Here is a 26,994-nt window from a genome sequence, read left to right as displayed (position 1 = left end):
TGAGTAGGATGAAATATTATTATGATAATACATGGTCGTCTATTAGTAAAAATCACAGGCAGCCACTCTCAGAGCGCGTCTGGTCCACAAATACCACAGTGATCTCATACCAGCATTGGAAGAATCTGACAACAGAACATAACTGAATGATCCCTGTCCATTCATCAAAGCACAGGGTTTAACAAAACACCACACTGATCAATCTTTGGGGGGGGGGGGGGGGGACGACAACTGGTGAAATGAACAGAATGGGAAATTTGTTTGCTTCTATGATCAGAGCACTGAACGCAGTCGTCTTTGGTTTCAGCCTGTACAGCCACACACACTGGGTTTTCGTTTTCACTTTTTAAAAACAATCAAATCTGTCAGAGAACAATGGATTCAACATGCAGTGCATGAGCAAAAGAAGAGTGGGGATACACCAGGTCAGCGCTGGGCTCATTCAGTTCAGACAAACAAAGCAGAAATTAAAAATGAAACAACCTTTCTCCTGTGAAGCATCAGGGAACTATGAAGGAGTATTATAACCACAACGAAGAAGAAAAATCAGATATTTAGAGAATATATATTGTAGTCAGAAAAAAATTATCTTAACCCATAAAGACCAAGTGCTACTTTTGAAATTTTCTCTATATTTAACCTTAAAGTGATTTATTACCATTGACTGTAATATTATCTTTCTTACTTTGCACTTTTTTTCCATGTAAATCATGTATTTTCCTATATTTAATTTACTGATCATGTAGATGTTCATTAAAGATCAGAGTAAAGTTGAGGGTTATTGTTTCAAAAACAGAGAAAACTCAAGAAAAAGTGACTTTTTCAGCAAAGATATCAATAACTGAACATAAAAACAAATGTCTCCATCCACTGTCACTGATCCAACTCCATGGGTTTTACTGGTGAATCAATGTTGTAGAAGATGACAGAGCCTCTGAACGTCCATGAAAAGATGTCAAACTGTATTTTACACCAATTATTTACATGGATTGATAGGATTAGTGGATCAACAGGTATTAACAGTTTAGATCAGAAGATGGCTTTGGGTCTTTATGGGTTAATATTTTAAGAATAAAGTTGTAATACGTTGAGACAAATATAGGAATGAAGTCAGTATATTTAAAGAAAACTCATATTTCCAGAATAAAGTTGGTATTTTAGTTTTTTTTTCCTTAAGATTAAGAGTTGACCAAAAAGTACCAGCTGAAATAAACGCAGCAGTCTGAGTCCAGATGCTGCCGATTCATTCTCTTACTTAAACCTTCACTTTATCCTAGTAACAATACAACTTTTCTCTCAAAATACTTCTATGCTTCTTCCAAAACTGCTTTACTCCTGAAATATCAGATTTCCCTCCTCAGGGTGTCCCTATAAATTAATTTCCTTTAGACTAAACTCAGTAAAGCAGCAGCGTGTCTCCTGACTGTTTCAGGGAAGCAAATGCAAATGTGCAAATATCTCAAATATCTTTAAATATTTGATACCTAATACCATATTGAGCTTTTTTTTTTTTTTTTTTTTTTAGATAATTCCATGATTTTAACGTGTACATTTTTCTCAACCCAAAAAACATACCATTTTCTTCTAACAGCAGAACTTTCTTTACAGTCTGGGATAAATATCATGCCATAATTTGAAAAACAAAAGCTTTTTATAACATTTTAGGTTTTTAGATTTATATGCACATCTCAGAGCTGGCACAATGTTTTGGCAGGGTCAATGAAATAAACTCTACAAACATTTGTAATTCAATATTCCTTTTTTATAGTGTTTCTCCAACACATTTTTACATTTGTTACCGTTCTCATACTGCATTACCAAATTGAAACTTTGCAAAAGCTGGTTTGAAAACTTATGTGTAATGTTCAAGAAAAAGTCCTGAAACATTGAAACTTGAGTTTGGGAATGGAAATACATTTAAAAAAAAAAAAAAATGTAAAATTAAATAGCAGACTGTTCTTTCAGAGTTTTTCAAATATATAGCTATTAAAGAGTTGTGGATTTGCAAGTCATGTGACATTTAGGCAACAGCAACTTGCAATTTGAACTTTACACCTTCCAAAACTTTATCTCTTGTCTAAGTCTAGGGCATGATACTCCTTCCACACAACAGCGCTCACAAGGATGTTTTTTTTAATTTAGTGCTTTAGCTGCAGAATTAATTTACTTGACTAGAGACTAATGTGTCTACTCTGTCGCACTGATGTGAGGAAGCACCTTCTTTTAGGTCTAGATCAGTTTTAGTAGAATCCCTGTAGGTAAAGGGCAAAATATACAAGATGTTCACTGTATGGAAGATATAACAGGAGCACGCCAGCGGTCAGACATGACACATATACAGTATAGTACACTGTCCATAATCAACACATATATATACGAATATGTGTGTTGATTAGGATGATTAGCTAATATGAAGGCAGAGGACTGATCTGCTCTGTTGAAAGACAAACACACAATCACCAAAAAAAGAAGTTGATCAAAGGGTGTACACATTGGATATGCAGAAATAGAACATGATTTTAAAGGCTGTGTTGAATTACTGATAAGAAAAGCTACGTGAATGTACTTTTCCTTGGCCCTTTGTCTACAGATCTGTGGCCCGAAGGCTATTTGATTAAATGTTCTTTTTAATCAACAGAACAAAGAAGCAAAAATATGTGGCTACGAGGACTATTGAAAACATAAACCCTGAGCCCATGTTTCACCCGAACAAATACACACCATATCTCCATTCTGAATGAGACCCCAGATATATGCAGATAATGATGGAGAACATGTTGGCTGTTGTGTCAGAAGCAGTCATAGCAGTAACAGTACTAAAGTAATACAAAATAAGTTCCTTCAATCAATGTAGCAGCTTCACACACACACGATCAGAAACAAAAACAAAAGTGTCTCCTTCACTGACGTATTCATTGGCTTAGAAACTAAAACAGGAAGTCTGCGGCTCAGTGGCGCTGCTAGAAATCGCAGCTACTGTTCCATTAAACCAAATATTCTAGATATTCTACAGAGAAGAAAGAATACAAGAAAAACAAGTTTCTAAGGCATCACAAGGTTTAACCAGCGACCACAGCGCTGTAGATATATAAACTCACAGAGTCCAACTTTTAGCCTTTACTCTTTGCTGTAGCTCCCTCAGAAGAATATTCAGGGTCATGTGATCCAAGGTGGAGAGCCGTCATCTAGAGCAGGTTGTCTTTTGTTTTTCTTTGTAATTAATCAGATGCTCAAAACACAGAAAAGTATCTGACTGTTCGAGGAGAATCTCTAGCTGAGAGTAATGTTGATTCTCCACAAACTATGTTCTCCACTAAGAGATGGAAAAAAATAAAGATGATTAAAAGTCAACAGCGGACCCTCCAAAACACCATCCTGCAGCGGGCACTCATAGGAATATCCACTGAAATTATGGCAGAGTGACACAGGAGAAGTGGTCTGGTGGGGGGACTATTTCTGTGACTGGCCCTCCTTCAGTTTGGTGGGGGGGTCGGCCGGGCCCTTCGCCTTTGGATCTTGGGCGGGCACTGCGACAGCAGCTTTGGCAGCAGTCGGTGGGGGAGGGGGATGCAGACCAGTTTCAGTGCCAATGTTAACAGTGATGTTGGTGTAGAGGGGCTGGTATTCCCGTGAGACGATCTCGTACTCGGCTGTGTTCATCCCGTCCAGCTTCCAGGTCTGGCGAGTCTTAGCCAGCATGTTGAACCTTTAAACAGAGCAGTGGACAATGAGGACCACCACATTTACACACTAAGGCCCAGTTCACATGACAACGCTCTCGGGTGAAAACGAAAAAGTATTTAATCAGACGTGCCTTTTGTTTAGACAGCAACAGCGTTTTTGGGGATTGAAAGTGCAAAAAAGTGAAACCACCTTCTAGAGTGGAAATCTTAAAAACACTCCACTCTCACGACACCATCCAAAGGGTTGAAAACACAAAACTTTTTTGTCATCACAGGCACGTGCCAGTACAGAAAAACAACATGTTGGATTACTTCCCTGCCCTGACCTTCAAGTGGTGTTAAGCTATAACGCCACCTCCTCGTTTGTCCAGACAAAATTGTCAGTTTTTGTGCGTTGCTTCGCCATGTTCTGTTTCCTGTTTTGTGATTGTATTTCACGATAAGAAATACAGGATAATGACAGGAAGAGAAGTAGATAAGTTCTCCACCTGGTGTGCATACCACATTGATAAAAAGGAAATTTCACACACTTTTGCATGTCCATCTGCATGTAGATTTCCCCCCCAAAATGCACGTCTAAACACGGAATTAAAAGTGAGAATGCAACGGCACTTTTGCGTTTTCAGTTCAGATTGTTACCATCTCAATGTAGACTAAAACTGGGAACTATAGCTGTTTCTTCAGCAAAAAATACACATTTCAAAATGAGTCTGGATCGTAACAAAAACCTCACAACTAACAAACAATATTCAAATCCAGGAAAAGGTAGATAATGAATATTTCCCATGTGCATCAGCAGTTTTAATTTACCTCTTTGGGTTCACATCATTGCCTTTGTCCAGCTTGTGTTTAATCATCTTGTAACGGCCCACCTTCAGTGATGGACGGGTGATATACATCCCTGCCAGAGACACTCTGAAAATAAACCACCACCACTCACCATGAGGTTCAAGAGGACAGAAAACAAACAATAACCTTGGATCTGTGACACAGTTGAATGATGGCTGTTGTGAGGTTTATACTTGTAATAACTTTTCAGCATCAGCAGAGTCTGCAGACATAATCATCGGACCTGGCCCTAAACAACTCTTACCTGACTCCAATATCATCATCTTCTCCACCCCAGCCCCAGTAGTTGTTGGGAAAACCATTCATCTTGAGGTAATGCAGCGGCGTCAGGGCAGACACTCCTCCAAAGTACATCTTATATGGAAGCCTGAAAAACACAAACAAGCCCCTGTAAGTATTTTCTGTCAGGGAGATCCTCCTGTGAAGAGAAGAACCTTCAAAGGCTACAGAGGACATACTTGTATCCAAACTTGTCCATGGCGATGGCTGCGTGCTTAGGGTTGGAGTCGCAGATATATGTATTGCGATCGTCCTCTGGAATAAGGTCCACATCATGGAAGAAAAGGCAGTCCCAGTCTTCCTCCTTCATGGCCTCGCGGAAACCCACATTCATGAGCTTGGCCCTGTTAAAGGTGTAGTTTCCAGCCTGCAGAAGACAACGACACTTAAACTGGTGACTGCGTTTCATGCTGCCTTCATGTGCTGTCGGGAAGATGATCATTTCCACTTGAGAATTGAAAATTACAAGTGCATTGTGTTCAAGTGCTTTTGTTGTCAGAGTGAAATGAAAAATGGCTGACGCACAATTTATAATTCATCTGCTACAGCATCTGTTTTGTTTTTGTAACTTTGGGGGGAAACTGTGTACACTATAAATGTATAAACTCATCAGCTAACAGCAGCAGAACATTAATAAAAGCAGTGTTTATTATTTGCAATGAATCTCAGAACAATCTTCCCTTGTTTTACTTTCCATATTTGCTTGACTACTACAAACCTGTTTGGTATTCATTTGTCACATGACCATGGAACACCTTTTTGTTGTTAGTTGTTGTTAAATATAACGGTGCATATTAGATATAAACATTCTGTTCTCATGATTTTTTTATTGCTATCTGTAGTTCATAGGAGAAAATCTGTTGTAATCTGTCTGCATTGGTGTCTGATTTTACATTTAAATATCCATTATTGCAAAGTGAAGGCTCAAGAAAGACAAAAATTGCAATTAACAAAGGCAAATTAGTTCATCTTTTTTAATCAACAGGCAGCCCTACATATTAGTCAAAGTTTATATCTTTGACTTGGATAAAACCTTTATTTCAATGGGATTAATAATCTGTGCATTTTCCTTGATAACTAGATAAGCAGACTCGAATCTCAGGTTGTAACACTGTCTGCATGTATAATCAGTGAGCCTCCAGGTTTTTTTAGTTCATCATTAAAATGCAAAGTTCTGACAGTCAGTGTAATGACAAATCCAGCTTAAGTGGTGTAACAGATAAAGTACAGTGGAATTGATCTGATTGAGATGAAACAAACAGCTAAGAAGATTACACCGTCCAAGCCAAATGAGCCTCCTCAGCCTTCAATGTGCACTTCCTCAGATACAACACTAGGGGGCACTCTTCATCTTGTCTGAACAGCAGCAACCAAATTAAAGGGAGGCACAAGCAGAATCTTACATCTACAGCATCTAAACCATTACAGAACACGTTACTCAAATGACTCCCTTGCCTTTATGTCTGTGTTGTATTATTTAGTAAATGACTGTGTGTTTTTACCTGGTGAATGACGTAAATTCCATAGTGGAGCTGCTGCCTCTGCAGGAAAGGGTGTAGGTAGTAGAGGAGGAACTTGAGGTGGTGTTCTCTGTGTCTATGCGGAATAATGATGGCGGTTCGGTGCCTTGCCTCACAGTCGGGCGGCCTGTAACGGCCTCCTCGCACTACCAGTGGATTTTTTCTCTGGACTTCTGCCAGAGTGAGCCCAGACGGAAAGCTGACGTGGATCGGCCCACCTGTGAGGAGCAGCAGGAAATGAGATACTTTCAAAGGAGTTTAGGCAAATACGCTGGTTAGGTTGTTAAGAGTGTGATTTGAATAGGACACCTCAGCTTAAAAGGACTTTTCTGTCTGACACACAGCACTAAACACTTTCTCTGTAGAGACAATGAACAATACTAACACTGAATTATTCATCAACTAATCATTATTATTACATAACAGTATCACAAGATGTAAAAAGCAGATTCTTTTCCTACAAAAAGTAGCAGCTGAGGTTGTGAAAACTATTTCAATCCACTTATCCTCTTTTTTACTTATCTAAGAAAGCAGCCAATGGCTTCAGTTATCACCATGGTCTGAAAGTGTAAATAAGGCCAGAGGGGGCAAAAAGCCCCAATGTCAATCAGAACTGGGAGAACATTCCACTAAAAACCAATAAGCATTAGCTTGTCTGTGTAATATGACATAAACCTGCAGCAGGAATATTAAACATCTGTGACAGTAGTAGAGCTGCTGCTTCCATCAGTATGTTTGTCCAATTACCTTGCTGTTAGTATAAACAGTGTTTGTTTCAACGATAAACTTGGTCCTACACTAAACTAAACACTTGGTCCGAAAAACTGACTAAATTTTACCCATGTACTGACTATTTTGAAGTTTATTATAATTGTTTCCATAGGATTTGTGAATTGTGATTACTGACCTGAATGACTTGCCTCGCGGTGAACAATTTCAAAGTGTACTCCACCATAAACAAACCATTTGTTTACAGAGTCGGTAGGTAACTTGGGTATCTTTGGAATTTTGTCGCGACATGCATTGTGGGAAGTGGAGGTTCGCACAGCCACCTGGCAGCGGCAGTGCAACCATATGATATCATATGGCTGCAACAAACATGACGTAGAAACAGCTGGAGCTCCGTTTCCCACAGTGCACATCACAACAAAATTCCAAAGATGCCCTAGTTACCTATCGGCTCTGTTTGTAAACAAATGGTTTGTTTATGGTGGAGTACACTTCGAAATTGTTCACCGTGAGGGAAGAGATTCAGGTGAGTAATCATGGAAAGGCTTACGGATTTGTGGTACTTCGGCTATGACTGGGGTTTTACAGATTTGATGAAAAATTGGTGACGAAAGTCTGCCGCAGCTTTAAGTCAATGAAGATGTCATTGTCTCAGAATGTTGTTTCCTCAAGTTCCCTGACCTGAATTACCTGCTATTGACAGAACTGTACTGCTACATGATACTCTTTTTCACAGAAACTCTGTCTTTGTTAAATCAGTGTACACCCAGTTCATAATATTAAGCAAACCCTTTTGTGCAACTCTCTGCCAACTGTCATTACACAACTGATGGCTCAATTTTCAGTGAGACTGAATAGAAGCTGTATTACTGTGATGCGTTTAGGTGACACTTACGTAGTCAATTCAACACCTGAAGCTAAACAATAGCAGCCAAGTACAGTATTTACACAAATACCAGCCGCTATGTGAATGTGTAAATGTCATTCTCTATTTAACTACATATCACATAGTTGACTGCTGCAGGGGAATTCACCAGATGAACCCATTCACAGGTTTTCATATTGGAACACAATAATAGAAAGGTGTGGTACCTCCCACTCTCTGTATCCATGGGACCTTAAAAATGACAGTCAAAGGCACAAGACAGGTCATTCATTTTATCCTGTTTGGATAATCACATTTACATGTGATGATAATTTTATAGGTCAAAAAAGATCAAGATTTGCAGTTAAACTGTTAAAGTATCAAACTGTCACTCTTATCTCCACCGTCTGTTCTGCGTCAGTGAAGTTGTCTCTCCAGCGTCAACATAACCATAGATGATGTGATTTGTGTTATTGTATTGTATCTGCCATTTGTTTTTGATGTGTGTACCGCTGGCTGTACAATCATTTGCCCCTTGGAGATAATAAAGTACCTTGAACATTGACGTGATTTGAAACAATTTTCCCATCATGCTCTAAAAGATCAACATTAAATGCATTGTAGTAATGACTGTTTTAGGCCCTGTCCATACAAAAAGAGTTTCAGTCGTATCTGCAAAAGTTTTGTATCGGATAGGCCTTTCATCCACACGAAACCAGCGCTTTCAGTCACTGAACCCGCAACTTCTGAAACCGGATCCCAGAATGGATACATTTGAAAATGCCAGTTTCATGTCTTCATCTGTACGACCAAACCCCAAATTTTCTAAAATGATGATGTAATAGCCCCACCTCTCTAGCCTTTCACCCCGGAAGCAAGCACTTCACAATGACAACAATGGTGGACTTCAGAGTAGTGCTCATGCTACAACAGCTATTGAGCTTATTGGAAATATTAAATCAAAATCTTCGGCTACTCTTTCATTACAATGAGCAATAAACAACCATAGATAACAATATTCACTACATGCTCTTGGATCTACCGTAGAGAGGGGTGACCGGGAGAAAATATTGGATCAGACCTGGTAGAACCAAGCAAGTTTTATGTGCATACTCCACATCTTCTTTTTCATTTTTTTGTGAGAACATTACAACACCACATACAGGCCTGGCATCGGTACTAAATCGTTTTCAGTTGTTTTCAGTGGTTTCATGTGGACGCAGATATTTCCTGAAACGAGTTTTCTGAAAACAACAAAGAAAAAGATCGGATAGGAAATGATGCGGTTTTGTGTGGACATAGCTTTACTGTTAGTGATGTGTACCATAGGAATGAGACATTTGGTCCACTGAGCCCTTTCACACAAATCTAAGCTACTTTACTAACTTTAACACAAAATCAGTCTGATTTTCAAAAAGAGGCAAACATCTAATATGTAGCCAATGGAACATTTTAAAAAGGGAACAAAAGATTATCATAAATTTTTTTTCTAAAATAAAGACCCCATGGGGCTCAGCAGAAGGGGTAGGAGTCACTTCTATCAATTTATTCATGATTTTGGCAGACTGACTAATAGAAAAATATGATAATAATAATGTTCCAATATATATATCACATTAATATAACTAATATAATTATATTAGTGTGGAAAACAATGGAAAACAATGACACACTGCAGCTGTACCGGAAATATGGACTAGTGTTTACTTGTTTACTTTATTTTAGATGTTGGCAATATTTTATCAATCAAAAGAGATGTACAAAATGCAAAGTTTCTTGTCAAATAACAACAAAAAGCCACCACACACAGACTAAGCCTCCAGAGACCAAAGAAAACTAGAGGAGGACTGAAGGAAGATGATCTTTAGGCCAGTTTGCTCAACCCTACAAAAGATTAATGTCTTTTAAATCCTTGTATTTACAAAACTGAATTAAAGATATTTTAATTTGTTTTAAGGACCTACGCACATACAGGAGAAAAGGGAATCCGCACTTTAAAACCATGTAACCACTTGGGGGCCACTCACCTATAAGAGGAGATGTCTTGGGACAGAAGGGCATGTCATCTCCATGGTTATGGGCTTTGGGTAGGAGGGAGAGGTTGGCATATACGTCCCCTCCCAGATTGCTGGGCATTGTGTGGTTTCGACCTGACAGGGTGACAGTGTCAGGCTTGCGGAAGATGCGGATGAAGTAGGTGACCCTCTTCTGGTAGCCCTCCCGGGACAGCAGTGCCATTACTACCAACTGAATGCCCAGGAACATGAAAAGGTAGCGCCATTTAGACTGGATACTAAACATGGTGATGACCCTGCGCTGTCAAACCCAAGACGTCTGAGGAAAAGTTGCTGCAGAAAGTCCAGCTTGATTTAACCTTGGCGCTTTACAATCTCACCGAAATGGAAGAAAATACCAAAGTGATGATTGTTGGCTGTGATGAATATTGCGCTCAGATCTGGTGAATATAGTATGTATGTTTTTTTAACAAACGGTAAATGACCATGTGGAATAAATTGTAGCAATATGGAGATTAAATGCAGCATAAAAATGTACACAGAAAAAGGCACTTTTGGTACGCTGGAATCCAAAGAGACGACCAAAGAGAAGGGAAGTAGAAAAATATTCCAATCCAGGACAAAAAAAAAAATAGTCTTTTTTTCTGATTACTGCATTCTTTGCTGCAGGTCAGTATGTGGCAAATATCTCCAAAGTCAACTGTTGGTCCTGTTTCTGCTTGGTGTGTGGTGGTACTGCCAGACCCACATCATGTAGTTTCACCTCCAGTGAATTCCATCCACTGCCCTGTGAAGCTCATCCTCCTCCTGGTCAAACAAATGGCAGCGTCAGTGTCTCTCTGCTCACTCTGTCGGGCCTGTCTTTGTGAGCTTTTATGTTGCCTTCTGTTCTCCCTCATGCTCTCTCCTGAGGGAGGCCTCTACAACAACGGGCGCCATGACAAAAGAAGAGCATATGCAGTCGTACAGGCCCCTATACTTTACAGAGGATTACACAGCTTCCACTGCCTCCTCACTGGCAGCCGGGCTGGACAGACAGGGGGGAGTGAACCGTGACCAGCATGGGAGGAGGAGTGGTCAGAGGGTTAGATGAGTGTGAGTATGTGCGACTGTGTTTGTTAGGGGGAGGGTTTTCAACTTGATAGAAAAAGAAGTGGGGGAGGATATGGAGAAAGACACGGACGTGGGAGAGCTTTGAAACTGCTATTGCCCCATCATGATACAGTTCAGAGCTGTCAACACCTTAGGCAGCTCCCTGGGTCACCAGCCATTACGCTCAGTGGATGGACAGGAACTGCACTGATCAGTCCAGCAGGGCCCTGAAAGACAAAACACACAGAACAGGGAGGGGAGGAGGGACAGTTACATTGACTGAAACCCTTTGGTTCAAACTGCTGACATCAGCGATTTTTGTCCTTACAGCAAACCGTTTCCCCCAATACAAACAATGACTAATTGTGTGCAATACAGGCCTAACAAATGGATTGTGTTTGTTTACATGGAGGCTCAAACAGCACAGTTGGATAGCCTTGACTAATCAGGCCCAGGACAGAGCAACCTGCTGCTGTCCCAGTGGACAGAGGATAGGAAGCAGTGCAATACCTAACTTCCTCAAACAAAAGCAAAAAAAACTCAACAGCCCTGTGTAGCTGCCTCTTCCTGAAATGTTGTGTTTTCAGGCCTTGCACAACCTCTAACCCTGCTGTGTGGCTGTCTGTTACAGTGTTCAACACAATCTCAGTCACAAACCATTAATTAGTGCTTGTTAAAGTAACTAGCCTCAGACCACTAATCCTAATCCCACTCAGTACTGTCAGACTGGTGGAGCAGCTGTGAGACAGAAAAAAAAAACCTCACACATGACAACTACAAAAGCTGCCAGCCTCTGAACAACAGCAGGACAATCTGGCTGAAAGAGGATCACAAGATTTTTAATCACAATCACAATCTTTAACTTGAACTGTGATCGTCTCAGTTTTAAAGTGCACTGTAGACTACAGACGCACTAAAAACAGCTGTTTCAGCTCAAACACGCATACGCAAACACAATAGCTGACATGAATTGTGAGACCAGTGACGATTCACAGCTTTAATTACAAGACAATACTATTTGTACTCTATGTCATTAGTTTAGTATTTAATACCTGGGTTTATTAGATAATTAATTTCTTGACAGTAAACAATAACAATGAAAAAATCAATACTTTGTTGCATTTATCCTAGGGATTGATCTAAGAAATCATCACATAGTCAAATCAGGTATTTGTTCCAGTTTAAAGGCAATTTGTTTAGTTTTGAGTGAAAGTTGAAGAAAGTAGATTGCTATTTCTGATTTTTAAATATTTCTCTTATTACAGCATTTCAGAAATGTAGAGGTAGAACACTTAACAAAAAAGATAAAATGTTTGTTCAACAGATGCATGAGTAAACTGTAGTAAAATGTCAACACTATCAATTGAAACACTTTGTCTTATATTTGACTGTGTAAACAAAAACCCTACAGACAGATAACAGGAACTGTCTTGATATAAAGTCATACTTCCTTCCTTCTTTCTTCTACTTCTAATTTACTTGACTGCAATTCTGTTTAAGTTAAAACTACATCATGATAAATATCATTACACTTTTATCACCCAACCCTAATCTGTCAACACCCAGCATTTAGTTAAATCCACATTGACACCTCACTGCGTACCTCCTGCATTTGCTACCTTGGTCAAAGCAGTATTTAGTGGTTCCAAGCAGGTTTTCATCCAAATGCTACCTGTGCAGCTATTCAAGCTACTCAACTACCTTCTCTGGAATGAAACCATGCCGGTTCCCAGACAGTCTGTCTATGCTTTATGAAAAACAAATCGATTGTTCCCTCTAAATCCTATGGCACTGAAATGTTCAGCCCTCAACGCATATCATGCTAATTACACAGGGAAGAGCAACATTTTATGAGCACTTTAATGTGTGGGGGTTGAATCAGCTCGTAGCAGCAGTATTCTTACTCCTGTTGTTTTTCATGTTCAGTTTGTCTGTCTGTCAACCCATGTAACACTTACACAACGACAGGTACAGAACACAGCCTTGTTCCAGGAGATAGGCTGAAGAAGAAAATTAGAAAACCTAGAGCTGCAACAATGTGTATATAGTGAGTGAGTCCAAAAATTAAAATAAATAAATAGAAAAATTAAATTAAATTAAAAGCACAGATATCCATTAATGAGTGATAATATAGAAATTATCTGCCACCCTTTGGGTTTTACCCAACAGTTAACAAAACATCTTATGGTTTTGGACTATTGAATGTTTTAGGGGGTTTTTTAACTGTTTTTGTTATGCATTTTGTAGCTTGTACAGAGTAAATGTTTAATGTTAAGCAAGTTTTGACAGATAGTTGAATAATGAAAAAATGTTAGCCCTAAGGACAAGGCAAAGCTCAAACAAAGAGATCTAAAGTAAAGAATGAGGAAGATGGGAGAGACAACCAGTGTTTCCCATTAATTATAAATACTGTGGTGACCTGCCGTACCCGAGGTGGGGTGCAGTCACATAACAACCACAAGACCTTGTGGCAAGCAGTTTCACTCCCAACCATGGAAAGATGCAAACTAATTTTGGGATGAATTTGGGACATGCAGGCCTGTAAGCATGACTTTCACTGCTGGTGTTGTACATCTGTTTTGTCTGTCAAAGTAATACAGAGCAAAATACAGCAGAACCACAACCTCCAACCAACCAGAGCAGAAATCCACCCAAATCAATGATGTAAGAATATTAATACGAAGTGGCTACTGACACAGTACTGTGCACAAAATATCGGTTTGTCTATTACCACAGACCCAATCAGCGCCCTCATTATATCCTGTGTAGACTAGTAACTTGTCACATCCTGAAAAGTACCAAGGCAATCAGATAGCAAATAAGTTGGACATAGAGACAGCGGAGATTTAGCTCAGTAGGTAACATTTTGGACTGCAACACGGAAGACTTGAGTTTGATTTCGTTGGGGGGGGGGGGGGGGGGAGCACGGTGCCAAGGGTACTGGTAAGTAAAATCTGACATGTATAAATCAGCTACTGGGACAACATTCAGAGTGTAGAATTCAGAGCACAGCACTCATTACACTGAACTGACACAGAACTGAGAAGTGACACAGCACACTGCCGCATCTAACATGTAACTCCACCCACCTTCTCCAACCTCAATTCCACTGACTGCACAGAGCAAAGAACACCATAAAACAACATATAGCATATTTAGAACAATAGCTCCTATTCTATACTATATACAATCACTAATTTGTCGTTTCTTCCATCAATTGCCACAGTACTGTGGTGGCAAAATACATAAAAGAATGTACTGAAGTGCACGCCATACATCACCACAGTACTGTGGCAACAAGAGGCTAATGAGTTCATGGAACCGTATCCATGATTGGCTCTAGTACAAATACTAACATTTGATTGGTTCTGTGGCAATAGACAAACCAATATTTCATGCCACAGTACTGTGGCAGTAGCCATTGCCTTATTAACATGTTATTGTTAAAGTGTGTAACATTCATGGTAACGTTACTGTCAGTTGTTGTTTAATACTACTTGTCAGCTGGCTGGTCCATAACTGGCATTTGCTTTTACAGCGAGCAGAACAGCTCCTCCAAAAACACAGCAGCTAGCAGACTTGGTAAAATTAATTATGCCAGTCTTCTGAAAAACATTAACCTTTCAATTTCCCATGGCAAATCTAACATCAGGCCAACAGATATTCTGAGTGTGTCTGTGTGTTGTTACAGTAACAGAAACTCATCTCTGCTTCCTTTCTTTCGGTTCAGTTTCTTGCTGTAGGTAAAAGCGAGCTACTAAGTCTCATCCCACAAGTCAATTTTCTCACCCAGTGACAAATAACTAGAGCTGATAACTTCATGGAGCAAAAGGAGGACAATGACATCGCATAATACATCCATGAGAAAAGGCAGACAGAATAGCACAGGCCCTGTAGGCAGGAGTTAAATCTAATCACCATGGCTAATGGATGTGCAATTTACTATGCCTATGCAAAAACCTTGTACCACACTAATGAAATCCAATACAATTTTATAATATATGAGGGCACAAACCTGTTCTGATCTTTCATCTAATCTCACCTTTTCAGTTCAATTAAAAAGACAAAAATAAACGAGCTAATGTCCATTAGTCACTTGATGAATAATGATGAGTTACTTACTAAATACCACATTGAATGATTTTAACTAATTATAATGCCACAAACTGAAGACTTTAAATTTGGGATGGTTCACATTGATCCCCCACTCCCTACTATACATATAGCACAGGTCTGTGGAAAACACTAAAGCATTTGCATCCACCTGCATAATATTGCAAATTGTGCTGCATGCAAGAATGGGCAATTTGATGAAAGATGTTATCATGCAGGTTTTAAAAGGGATTAGGTGTTGTTGAGGCTCGTGGGTAGGGGTGGGCTATATGGGCAAAAGAAAATATCTCGATTATTTTTTTCCAATTTCCTGATAACTATAATCTGACGATAATCTTTAAAATGTGAATTTTATTTTATTTTATTTTATTTTTTTTTTTACAAAAAATGCTGTAAAAATCTACTTGCTTACCAGGACATTTATGGATAGACACAGTGTTTCAGAACAACAGCTCTTGTTTGTTTTTAATGTGCTTCATACATCTGCAAACGTGTGTGTGTGTGTGTGTGTGTGTGGGGGGGGGGGGGGGGGGGGGGGTTGTGTGTATGTGGGGTACGGGCAGTAGATATATTCGTGGGTGTGTGGTCCATAACTAACGTAACTAACGTAACTAACGTTGCGTGAAAGAAAACTGAAACTCAACATGGTTTCAACGTCCAACTCCCAGCTTCTATGCCTCTATTATACAGCAGATCTTACACGAAATTTTAAAAACTTCTAACCTGTATCCACTGGACCCCCTCCACTGCTCTATGGGCCCCCCACAAATTCTGGGCCCCATGAATTTGTCACGTTTATCCCCCCGTTTACAGCGACCCAGCCTGCATGTAACGTTGTTTTGACCAACATCAGTCTTGTCAAAACCTTTCCAGGCTAGTGATGTGGACCTGTGTCTCGTTATGAAATCATCCACTGAGACGGGAGACTCCTGCATATTTCCTCCATGTGAGACGATGTTGTGTTTTGGGTGCCGCCGAGTCACCACGAGACTGAATCCTGTCGGCTGATTGGCTTCTGAGGCACGCATTCGGCCGATGAAAACTTTCATGCACTTCCCCTTTACCATCTATGCACTGTTCATTTGTTTTCTGTTCAAGACAGCATGCATACTCAATGTAAAGTTGCACATTGTCAAATCAACATTTACGATATTATCGTAGGCAATATATATCGCCTACCTGTACTCCTGGGTTAAACCATATGGGTTGGAGGGATATATGGGTCATCTCACGTCAAATTTTGGCTATAAAAATATATAGTTCCTAATCATTTTGAACCATATCTCTACAAACATTTGGAAAAACAAGAGCACTTAAACATCAATTCAAAAGCAAAAACTACAATGCAATAATTATCAATAATTTATTGCACAGTTTTATTTCTATGATCTTTATGTATCATTATATTTTCATCACAAACTATAAATCCATCTTTTACTGTGTTTTTTATTTTTTGATGTTAAGAGTGTATTTTAACATTTCCGTGCAAGATAACATGAACTTGAAAAGCTGCATCTAACTACATTTCCTTTTACAATGGTGAGAAGATATTAAATCTTACCACTATCTTGTCAACTTTACCACTACAGGAAATTGCCACGTTAAAGTAGGACTGCAAAAAACACATTTTCTTGTATTGTACAATGTTCCATGTAAAATGACTCATAACTCATAAAATACATACAGTGTCCTCTTGATCAGCTGGACACATCTACTCATGACATTTATCTGACGTGCTCAAGTTTGCAGATCTGTTGATTTTGCTTTTGTAGCTGACTGAAGAGGATTGTAATAATAAGAGGATAATAAATTCCTCCATGTGGGAATGTGGATCAAAAAGGAAGAGCAAAGTATCTTGCTTGTGGCTGCAGATGATTTTCATCTGTGTGGAACTACGAGCAGATGGGAGATTGACCCCTCTCACTTTGCCAGGCCTCCATAATAACCTTCATAGATTACAGATATGGTTTATAAAGATCATGCCATAATGGCTCTGGTTAATCCCACAGCTCGACCACTCAGACATTTGATCCAGAAAACAAAACAATCCGATGCGAAAACAAATGATTGAGACTTGTTTCATGCTCTTTCACCAAAGCTTCATTGTTGGAGGAGATTAAACTCCTCAGGTTATCAAGGATGCAACATGGTTAGAGGAATCAATCTGGGATACAGATCTGAACTGTTACACAAGCAAGAGGAAAATCCCACACTTGGGTGTATATTCCAGTTATTCAAGTGTCATGTTCATGTGTAATGCAATATGAATACAGAAATGACAAGTCTGGTTAGGTGTAGTGCTTGAGGGCTATGATGTACATGAGTTGGCCTATACAGTGAAAAAACCTGGCTTGAGAAACCTCCTTAAACAAAGCTCAGGTACTGTCTTAACGTACATACAAAAGAGATTCCAAAAAGTACATTTCAACAGACCTTTCCACATTAAATAAAAGGCTGACAATGACGAGTGAACCTAAGAGAGAAAGAGGACAAAATAAACTAAGGGGAGCTCGAGGGTAAAAGGGAGAACAGCCAATTGTCTGGTACACTATGTGCTTTTGACTTCATTGTCTCTCCTGCACATATATCCCTCCTTTCAACATTCTGAACTTAAAACCAGGCAGGTTTCAGTACAACGATAGACCAACGCGAGCTCCTCCTGGTTCTGTGGTTCCTTCCCCAGCACCCCCAGCCTTCCTTTCCTCTTTTCTTCACTGTGCAATGTGCGTTAAATAGTAAACATGGCACATAACAGCCAACAAAATGGGACATTTTCTTGCCCGCCCACAGGCCATTAATATTACATATATGCTATGTCCACATGCATGCTTGCACACACATGAATGAATAGGAAGAAGAGGAGCCAAGAGAACGAGCATAATGATTAGAATGAAGAGCAGAGAGAATAAAGGGGATGAAATAAGGGAGTTAGTGCATATATTTAGATCATCATCAGCTTGCGGTCAGCACTGCGATTCAGCTCTCATGGGCCCAACAGAGCACATATGCATGCACACATGTACAGCCGCAGCAGCCCCAGAGGGAGATCAACAACTCTGTCGCATTGGGGGTAACCACAGCAGAGCTTTACCCAGTTACACATTCCTGCAGAGTCTTGGTTGGCTTATAACAATGTACTTTTCGTTTCTTGCTTATATCTCCACTCCAGCTGTCAAGACAACCAGCTTCCTCTGAACTAGAGCTGATCAGCAGCATTTCAATCACCCTTTTTACAACACTGTGGAATATTTACTACAGGTAGTTACAAGCCAGGAATTCCAGGCACAGATGGTTCACAGCAAATGAAAATGGAGTAGAGATGTGGTCCGTCTTCATAACAGTACCATGCCACGTCAACTAGAGTTAAGATAAAAGTAGAGCTGAAACAATTCATTGATTAGCTGTCAACTATTCTGAAAATTGATTCATCACTTGAAGAAAAAAGAATAAAGTCTGATTCCAGCTGCTTAGATTAGCAAATTTTACAACCTAAATGTTCTGGTCTTTGTTGTCATTCATTACTAATGTCCAGCCATATTTTCTTGTTTCTTTACTTCCTATGAAAAAAAAAAAAGTAGACTTTTGAACTGTGGACAAAACATGTCCATGGGGTTTGGAAAGCAGTGTTTTTTTTTTTTTTGCCATTTTATTGACCACTGAACAACTAATTGATTAATCATAAAAATAACCTACAAATTCATGAACAATGAGGCTAGTGTTTAGTTGTAGTCATGGATATTACTTGGAGCTCTGGTCTAACAGCACTTTGGGCTTACTGGAGTGTAATCACCCACAGGTTTTAGCCTGCTTATACAAAGGCCAGTGACTGGCTGACAGTTATTGACTTCAAAGCTGTATTTTTCTTCTGTGTGAAAGAGAATAGAAAATATTTCTACCATAAAACCTAGCCTACACTGTCTGGTAAAGGCCTTAACCTTGTCACCCCACTGAGGCATGTAGCAGAACTCTGTATTAGCGGATGAGAACAAGGATTTTACATCAGGCCAAGCATGTCATGAGTTCAATGCATCAAGTCTATTGAGGATGAGTGAGAGCTCTCCAGTTGTAAATGTGTCCTATTGCTGCTTTAATCTGCTAAAATCCATTACTTTGAGAGTGGGGGAAAGTCTATCAAAGCACGCTACTTTGTACAATGTTTACTTGGATTTAGGAAAACGTCTGCATGTAAGAGATGACTGCACATGTGGAGATCGTATTTGGTAACTATCTATGCTCATAAAAAAAAAAAAAAAAAAAAAAAATGTAACCAACCAATTAATCATTCATATTTACAGGAAACAGAACAGCACAGGGACCTGCATTAAAGATGACAGGAAACAGGAGGGTTAACACAAATGTACAGTGCCCCAAGCGTATTAAAAAAACATGTCCTTAGAAAATAAAATGCCTGAAATTACAGACTAAAGGCTATAACTGTTTTACATTTACATTTTACAACACCAGAATGTTGTAAAGTCAAACACATTTATCCATTTGCATAAACGATGAAGACCACACTTAAACAGCTGCAACTGACTTCAAGTTGATTCACGTGCATTTGCTTGATGAGAAGCATGTGCATATCTAGTTTGGGGGTTTTGTTATGCAAAGTATCTGTGTGACATTTATTTAGCCTATTCCGGGTTGGAATCAGCTAAATCAGCTAAAGGAATTGGATGCACAGGTCTATCATTTTGTTCACAAAAACAGTATGCACCAACTGCAGTCATAAAACAGTTGATGGTTAACAGTGTTGTATCACTTGGTAATCATTTCAAACCTCACAAAACCTAATTTAATCATAATGTTTAACAATTACAACTCATTCATAAGGCAGTGTCTAACATGTTGCTCCAAAATCTCACAGCAGGGCTCAATTGGGTTGAGATCTACTGACTTTTCGTTAAAAAAAAATCCAGCAATCCCTCTGGATTGGGCATTGTAATCCTGGAGGAAACCATTTCCATCACAGTAATAGGACATTTTACTAACTACTGGAAGACCTGGGCTCTGGTTAGGGATGCACCGATACCAGTACTGGGTATCAGGTCCGATACTCAGCGTGTGTACTTGTACTTGTACTCATAAAAGTACTCCAATACAACCACACTGATACCACTTATGGCAGCGTGACATTTGCAGTTAAGCGCAGCAGGTGAGCGGCAGCGGAGTAATGTCAGCAGTGTGGAGATTTTTCAAACTAAATAACAGTGACAAAAGTAACGTTAAAGACACAGAAGGATACGGACGGAGTGTTCTGTCCGTCCTCTGCGTACATTCCATCTGTTTTCCAGATGCTCGTGGATGCATACCCAGACGGAGAATACCACTGGGAACTACTGATATATTTATGACAACTACCATCATCAACATCAACATTAGCATCCACATTAGTGTTACCTCTGTCGTCTCCATGTTTATTATTACAGACTTTCTTCTTCTCAAAAAAACTTTACTTTTCTTCATGGTATTCGGCCAGTATGTTTAATTAAGAGCAGCGCCCCCTGGTGGATTGATTGAGAAATGCTCATTCAAACACATTAAATGTCAGTAGCAGCACTTTGTTACAGTCAAACTAATGACAGCGACAATAAAGCACATTTTCAAAAGTAACTAAGAACCGTAATGGTATTATTAAGTACTCACATGAGTACTCGGTATTGGCAAGTACTCAAATGTAAGTACTTGTACTTGTACTCGGTCTGGAAAAGAGTGGTATCAGTGCATCTCTAGTTCTGGTAGTGACCAATAGCTAAGAAGAGGCTTAACAAATGGCAGGGCGGTGACACAATGGTAAAACACTGTCTGTTTACTACTGATAACAGGAGTTAAGGGTCAGGGTCTGTAGATAAGATTAAACTCTTTACAATGGATTTCAAATACAGCACTGATTGATTTCAAAATGTCTTAAAGAGAAGTAGATAAAGGAGTATGGGAGCTGGTTGTGAACCACAAACAGTGCTTTTACTTGGAAAGCTGCCAAATTGTTAAATAAATATTACATAGCCAAATCGCTACAAATGTTACATAAAACAGGTTAAGAAAGTTATGGATATTTTGTCATCACAAGCAGGCCTTTGCTCTTAAGAACCCATGCAGCATAACCAGGCAATGAAATAATGAGTAAACATGCCCAGTGAAAGAGGTGACTGCATAACAACGCGTGCCAGCGTCCTTGTCATGGTAACCCATCCTGAGTCCTGGCCATTCATTGTGGGTGCAGCTGGTACATGTCTCTATGGCTGTTCCCTTGAGTCCGACTCTACTGGGACAGACTGCTGAGGAGGGGTGGGGGCTGGTGGGGTGATGATGATGTAGTTTTCCCTGACTGCTTTCCTTATCTCTCTAACTTTAGTTGCTCATGCAATTTCCATAGTGCAGCTTCACCTGCAGCTACAGCCAATACATCAGGGACAGCCCCTTCTCCAATCAGAGTAACCTACATAGGGTGGCAAACTCTCCAATGACACCCATGGAGATTATAGAAACCCCCCCAGGTGAGCAGAAAAACCCAAAACAAAACAGGAGGTTAATGTTACATACGATACATTACAAGCTGAAGGCACTTGCATTTGTCGATTTAAGAATATACAGATAAAAACTTTAGGGAATATCTAATACAAAAATTAAAAAAACTATATCTAATCAGTCACATGAGCTGATACCAACAAAACCACTATCATTCTCAATAGCCCAATATGCGAAATATATTAATTTAATTCAATGAATTTAATTTTATTGCTCTATGAAAATTGTGTTTAACTGCAAAATCCAGAGTAGTGCTGACTCTGTAGACCATTGTTACTCAACTGAAGTTAAAAATGCAGGGTTTTACCTAGGCTAAATGTTGGAGGGCCTTACATGCTGTGGTTGCAGAGGACAGGACTGTCATGAAGGTTGAATGTAGATTTATTTTTCAATTATTCTAGATTATTACATTGCCTTCCTTAAATTTTAGGAGTGTTTGGAGGATGTTTCTCAAGAAAACTGTATGTTCTCAATTGAGAAAAAAACACATGATGTGACAACATATTGAACTACCATTATTACTATATTTGTGTACAGAAAATTGGAAAGACTAATAAAAATAATAAAAAATAATAACCAAAGCTTTTTTCAGATATTCCCTCGGACCAACTACAACAATGCGATCTGAAGTCATTTTAGTTAATTTCAACATTTTTCACATTGATTTGACATTCATTTAGGTGCTCTACAAATAGCTTGGATGCTGCACTTAAAATCCAAGCTATTTTAGGCAGCACCTAAATCCCTGAAATGCAACCTGTTTACTTAAATGTGAATATGTTTCTCCCATCACAGTCCTACAGCGGTGCTTTATTTTACTGTAAATTATTTTTAGAAATAAAATTATACATGTTGATATCCTACGACATTGGTGACAAACATAAGGCCTGGGGCAAGAGCAAAAATTACTGTAAGATATTAACAGTCAAGGGAGTCCACATCATTTTAGTTCAGGGGCCACATAAAGACTAATTTGTATGGTAAATGGTAAGTGGGCCAGACCAGTAATGATAAAAACACTACAAAATAAAGAAATAAAAAGTAAAATAACATGAAAATACATTTAAAAAAACTACCCTTTCACAAAAATTGTGAATACACTGAACAAATACGAACAACCTGATATGTCTTCGGAGAAGTACGTTCAATTTTAACAATATTATACCTGTTACCAAATGTTATGTGTCTTTTTAGATCCACTGTGATCTGTAAGGTGTAATGCACATGTGCAAATGATAAACTGAGGCATAATATTGTTAAAAGTGCACTTATTTTTCTAAAGAAAGTTAGCTTGTTCATGTTCTTCACATTTTTAGATGTAAATATTTTCCTTAATCTAATTTCTTCACTTACTTTCTTTACTCTAAAATACAGAGAAAAGCCTTTCATTTTACTGGTCCGGCCCACTTGGGATCGTATTGGGCTGTATGTGACCCTTGAACTAGAATGAGTTTGACACCCCTGCCCTAAAAAGTAGTTTTTTGTTACTATTGTTGTTTATTCATATGCACATATGCATTGTATGTTTTACAAAAGAAAACTATTTTTTTAAATCACACAAAATTGATTTAGAAGTGTCCACAACACTGAAAAAAGAAAGTTACAGTTGAGGTGACATTTTTAGGCCATAACACCCATATGATTGTGACTGACACAAAACAACACCCATAGCACGCCGATACAAATTTAGATGATCACAGTTCCATAGTCGCATTAACCACCACCAGTTATGTGCTGAGGAGAAACTTGCACTATATCCCAATTTAACAAGAAAGACAGGGAAAACAAACAGGCATGTCACATGTAAAGATAGTACATGACTATGAACAAAATTAACCCTGTAGTTACTGTCTTGCTTTAACATAATCTAAAACTTTTATTTTGACATTTGGGTGGCCAGTACTTCACATATGAGGTACATATGATTTGTTATGCTGTGTGTTTTTTTATTCTAAATTAATGCGACAGATTTTATTTCTTATGGTACATTTCAGTGAGTGAAGGCTTCAGGGCCAAATCAAGCAGAGACACAGGGACACAATTCATGTTCAATAAGCTCTGTGTTATAATGTTTTGGGATAAAAATACTTAAATTACTGCTGCATGACACAGGGACACAAAATGAACATCTTATTTTTTTTTTACTTTACATAAATGTACAAAACATGGTGTTCTCATAAGAAATTGATACTAAATGAAACATAAGGCTTTAGCTATGATGTTAAACTACATCTGTGATCAATAATGGATAACAAATGTTTAAATCATAAGTTTTGAACACAAATATATTGTGACACGGAGACAGCAGTTTGTCACTTTGTTCAGTATCAGATAAAAAGAGTTTGCTGGAACTAAAACACTACAAATATGCAAACAAACTTTTTTTTTTTTTTTTTTTAAACATATTAGGTAACAACTGAAGTGATATACAGGTTACAGCTAATAGCAGAGCATATTTTACAAATAATTTTATTGTACATAACCTTTCTATATTCTTGTACTGTTGAATAATTTGTCCCTACAGATTCACAGACTTACAATATCACTTACACAAGCAAGAAAAATATTATTATTATGGTTAATAGTGCATCTACATATTTTAGTCCTTTATAGGTTTCATTTTATATTGATCACTAGGCTCGGAACTTCTGATACTGAAATTTTGTAAACGTTTCCCTAAAATGGAGTTCTTAAGCTAAAAAAATTAGCCTATTTGAGAAATGATAGGTGAAACTTTCATTTTTGACACTGATGTTTTTCAGTTTACGAGGTTATATTAGAAGAGAATAGAGAAGCTTTATAAAAGCATGTAATGAAATAATTTTACTTATGGATTTTGGATTTGTTTTATTTTCATTGACTATAATGTAAACTGTTTACTGTAATAGCTGTAAAGGCAATTTATCTGATGTAAGCAGATTTTTTAACACGTTTTCTTCATCCTGCTCCTTTCATTTATCATTTAGATTGGAATGAAAAAAGAAATTAAAAAATGAAATGTTTACTTTTGCTTGCTCCGGTCCTTCAGTGTGTACTACAGTGTGTACTTCAGAGTGTACTACAGTGTGTACTTTATTGTGTCCCCTGAAACAGAAGTGTGGGTGATAAATTAACACTAACTGAATAGTGGACTGTGAGTCGGAGATGATCGCCCAGAAAGCCTGGGACATTATAACTGACAATAATGTCCACCTGCCAAATGATAAGAGCCATTAGTCCCTTCTCCTTGTGGAAAACCAGCCGTGTCTGTAATATTCCACTTTAACTCCAGACTCAGTTTGACAGTTCAGAGGGGGAGGGGGCCGCCATGCACAGCCTTTTGTTCCGCTGTGGACTATACATGTAACAATACCAGAGAAAAGACCAGCGGCAACCAACCTGTTTCAATAGGAACTGGAGCGGTTTCAACTAGAAAGTGACACCCCGCAGTGCTTTAGTGAAACAACCCCAACACTGACTACTGTTTGTACAGGAACATGAACATGGAACCCGTCTGGGGCTAACTCCTGGACCTCATGAGTAGTTAGCTATTAATAAACGGAGTTGCTCAAAAGCTTCCTGTTGTCCTCGAATCTCTTTTTAGTCAACTTTTGTACTTGTGTTTGTGTTTTTTCAACGATACAAAAAGTAGTCAAGCTGAACTAACTTGTTAACTTTATGTTTATTAAATATTTAACAAGCCTACTGAGTGAGAGACGTATTTTTAGCTAATATTAACTAGCATGGACAATGTCGGCTGAGAAACCAAGTTAACTTGAATATACGTAGCGTTAACCAAGAAGGTGGATTTTAACATTAAAATGGTATTAACTGTACCTTTTGTTGTTCCCGTCGCTGTGTAAGCAGTTTCTGTAAAATACGTAGTGGGGGTTTGACTTCTGAAGTGGAGCTGCCGTCACCTTAACAGTCTTCCCACTGTTGTGTAAACTGGCGTTAACTCTTATTAATTAGTCCAACCAGAGATAATCTACCGCACTTTCAAAGCCATAATCTAGGCAACACTGCGGAGGAAACTGCTCTCATCCGAGATCCGAGTACAACTGATCCTCCTCCAGCTGTGACGGTCAAGACGAGCCAAACCGTGCCGAGCCAGCCGTTGCGGGTTACCTACATTAACGCTAGTTAGCTGGCTAGCTAGCTAACAGCCCCGAAACAAACACTGTTGTTTTCGGTGTCGGTTAGCAAAATATTTGTGTCTGGTTCTTACCGAAACAGCAGCGTTTATCCTGCAGCTGGTCGTGTAGTTGTTAGCCGTAGATCTTCCCACATAATCCTCCCTCTTCTATATTTCCGATATGTTTTGAAGTTGCCGTGTGTGTGTATGAGTGTGTGTGTGATATGCGGGAGTTTCATTGAGTGAATGAAGATTCAGTGTCGCACACTTTTCCCCTCCCCTTCACCAGAAACCCACAATTACATTTTATGACTAACAGGAAGGAAAGCAATGTTCTGTTCTGTTTCTAAATGACGAAATCATTTTAGTACAGCTCATAGCAGTCATATATAAAATATATTGTATGTGTACTCAGTACTACAGATTATTCCTTTATTTAGTTACATATAAAAAACAAAACAAAACAAAACAGGTGATAAAACACAACCGATGCCCTTTAGATAAAAGTACCTAAGAGTAATAAAATAAAACCATAAACAGCTCCAGATACCATGTGGTTAAAGAAATCCTGTTTGAAAGAGAAAATGGTTTTATTTTTATGTTAATGTACAAGTTGACCATGTCTGTTACTTTAACTTTATGTGCTGAATTCACCTTGGAAATATTACCAACATGTTTTAGTTTTAACCCAAGACTGTATGGTTTAAACCAGGGGTGTCAAACATGCGGCCTGGGGGCCAAATCCAGCCCACCAAAGGGTCTAATCCGGCCCCTGGGATGAATTTATGAAACACAAAAATGACACTGAAGATATTAAAAATCATTTTATTTCAGACCAATTCAATCACAAGTGGGTCAGACCAGTAAATATCATAATAACCTAAAAATACTCAAAGTCCACATTTTTCTCTTTTTAAATGTAAACATATTCATGTAATTTTACTGTTTTTACACTACAGCAAACTGGGGTGCCGTAAAGAGGGGGTGGATGTGACAAATTTATGGGGCCTAGCATTTCTGGGGGGCCCATATATCAGTGGAGGGGGCCCAGTGGATACAGGTTAGACGTTGTGAAAATTTTGAGTAAGGTCTGCTGTATAACAGAGGAATCGAAGCCAGGAGTTGGATGTTGAAAGCATGTCAAGTTTCACTTCACGCCACCGTTAGTTATGTTAGTTATGGATTACAGCCCCACATACATAACTGC

The 26,994-nt window shown here is 38.8% G+C and overlaps 1 protein-coding gene across 2 annotated transcripts; it reads right to left on the bottom strand.

Moving 5' to 3' along the window:
* Positions 1 to 1,178: 1,178 nt before the first annotated feature.
* Positions 1,179 to 26,034, bottom strand: LOC115435169 (beta-1,4-galactosyltransferase 3). 2 transcript variants are annotated; one of them, XM_030157401.1, is made up of 7 exons: positions 25,881 to 26,034; positions 9,953 to 11,259; positions 6,314 to 6,549; positions 4,991 to 5,178; positions 4,777 to 4,899; positions 4,494 to 4,598; positions 1,179 to 3,706 (listed from the first exon to the last, which is right to left on the bottom strand). In XM_030157401.1, exons 2-7 carry the CDS (start codon positions 10,224 to 10,226, stop codon positions 3,451 to 3,453), a joined length of 1,182 nt encoding a protein of 393 aa, XP_030013261.1. In that variant the 5' UTR covers positions 10,227 to 11,259; positions 25,881 to 26,034; the 3' UTR covers positions 1,179 to 3,450. The 2 variants fall into 2 exon arrangements, with proteins under 2 accessions (XP_030013261.1, XP_030013263.1); XM_030157403.1 differs by lacking the exon at positions 25,881 to 26,034 and adding an exon at positions 25,490 to 25,758.
* Positions 26,035 to 26,994: the final 960 nt, after the last annotated feature.

This window comes from Sphaeramia orbicularis, chromosome 16 (assembly GCF_902148855.1).
Source record: "Sphaeramia orbicularis chromosome 16, fSphaOr1.1, whole genome shotgun sequence".
Classification (NCBI taxonomy): Eukaryota; Metazoa; Chordata; class Actinopteri; order Kurtiformes; family Apogonidae; genus Sphaeramia; species Sphaeramia orbicularis.
This window is presented reverse-complemented; position numbering and strand designations above follow the sequence as displayed.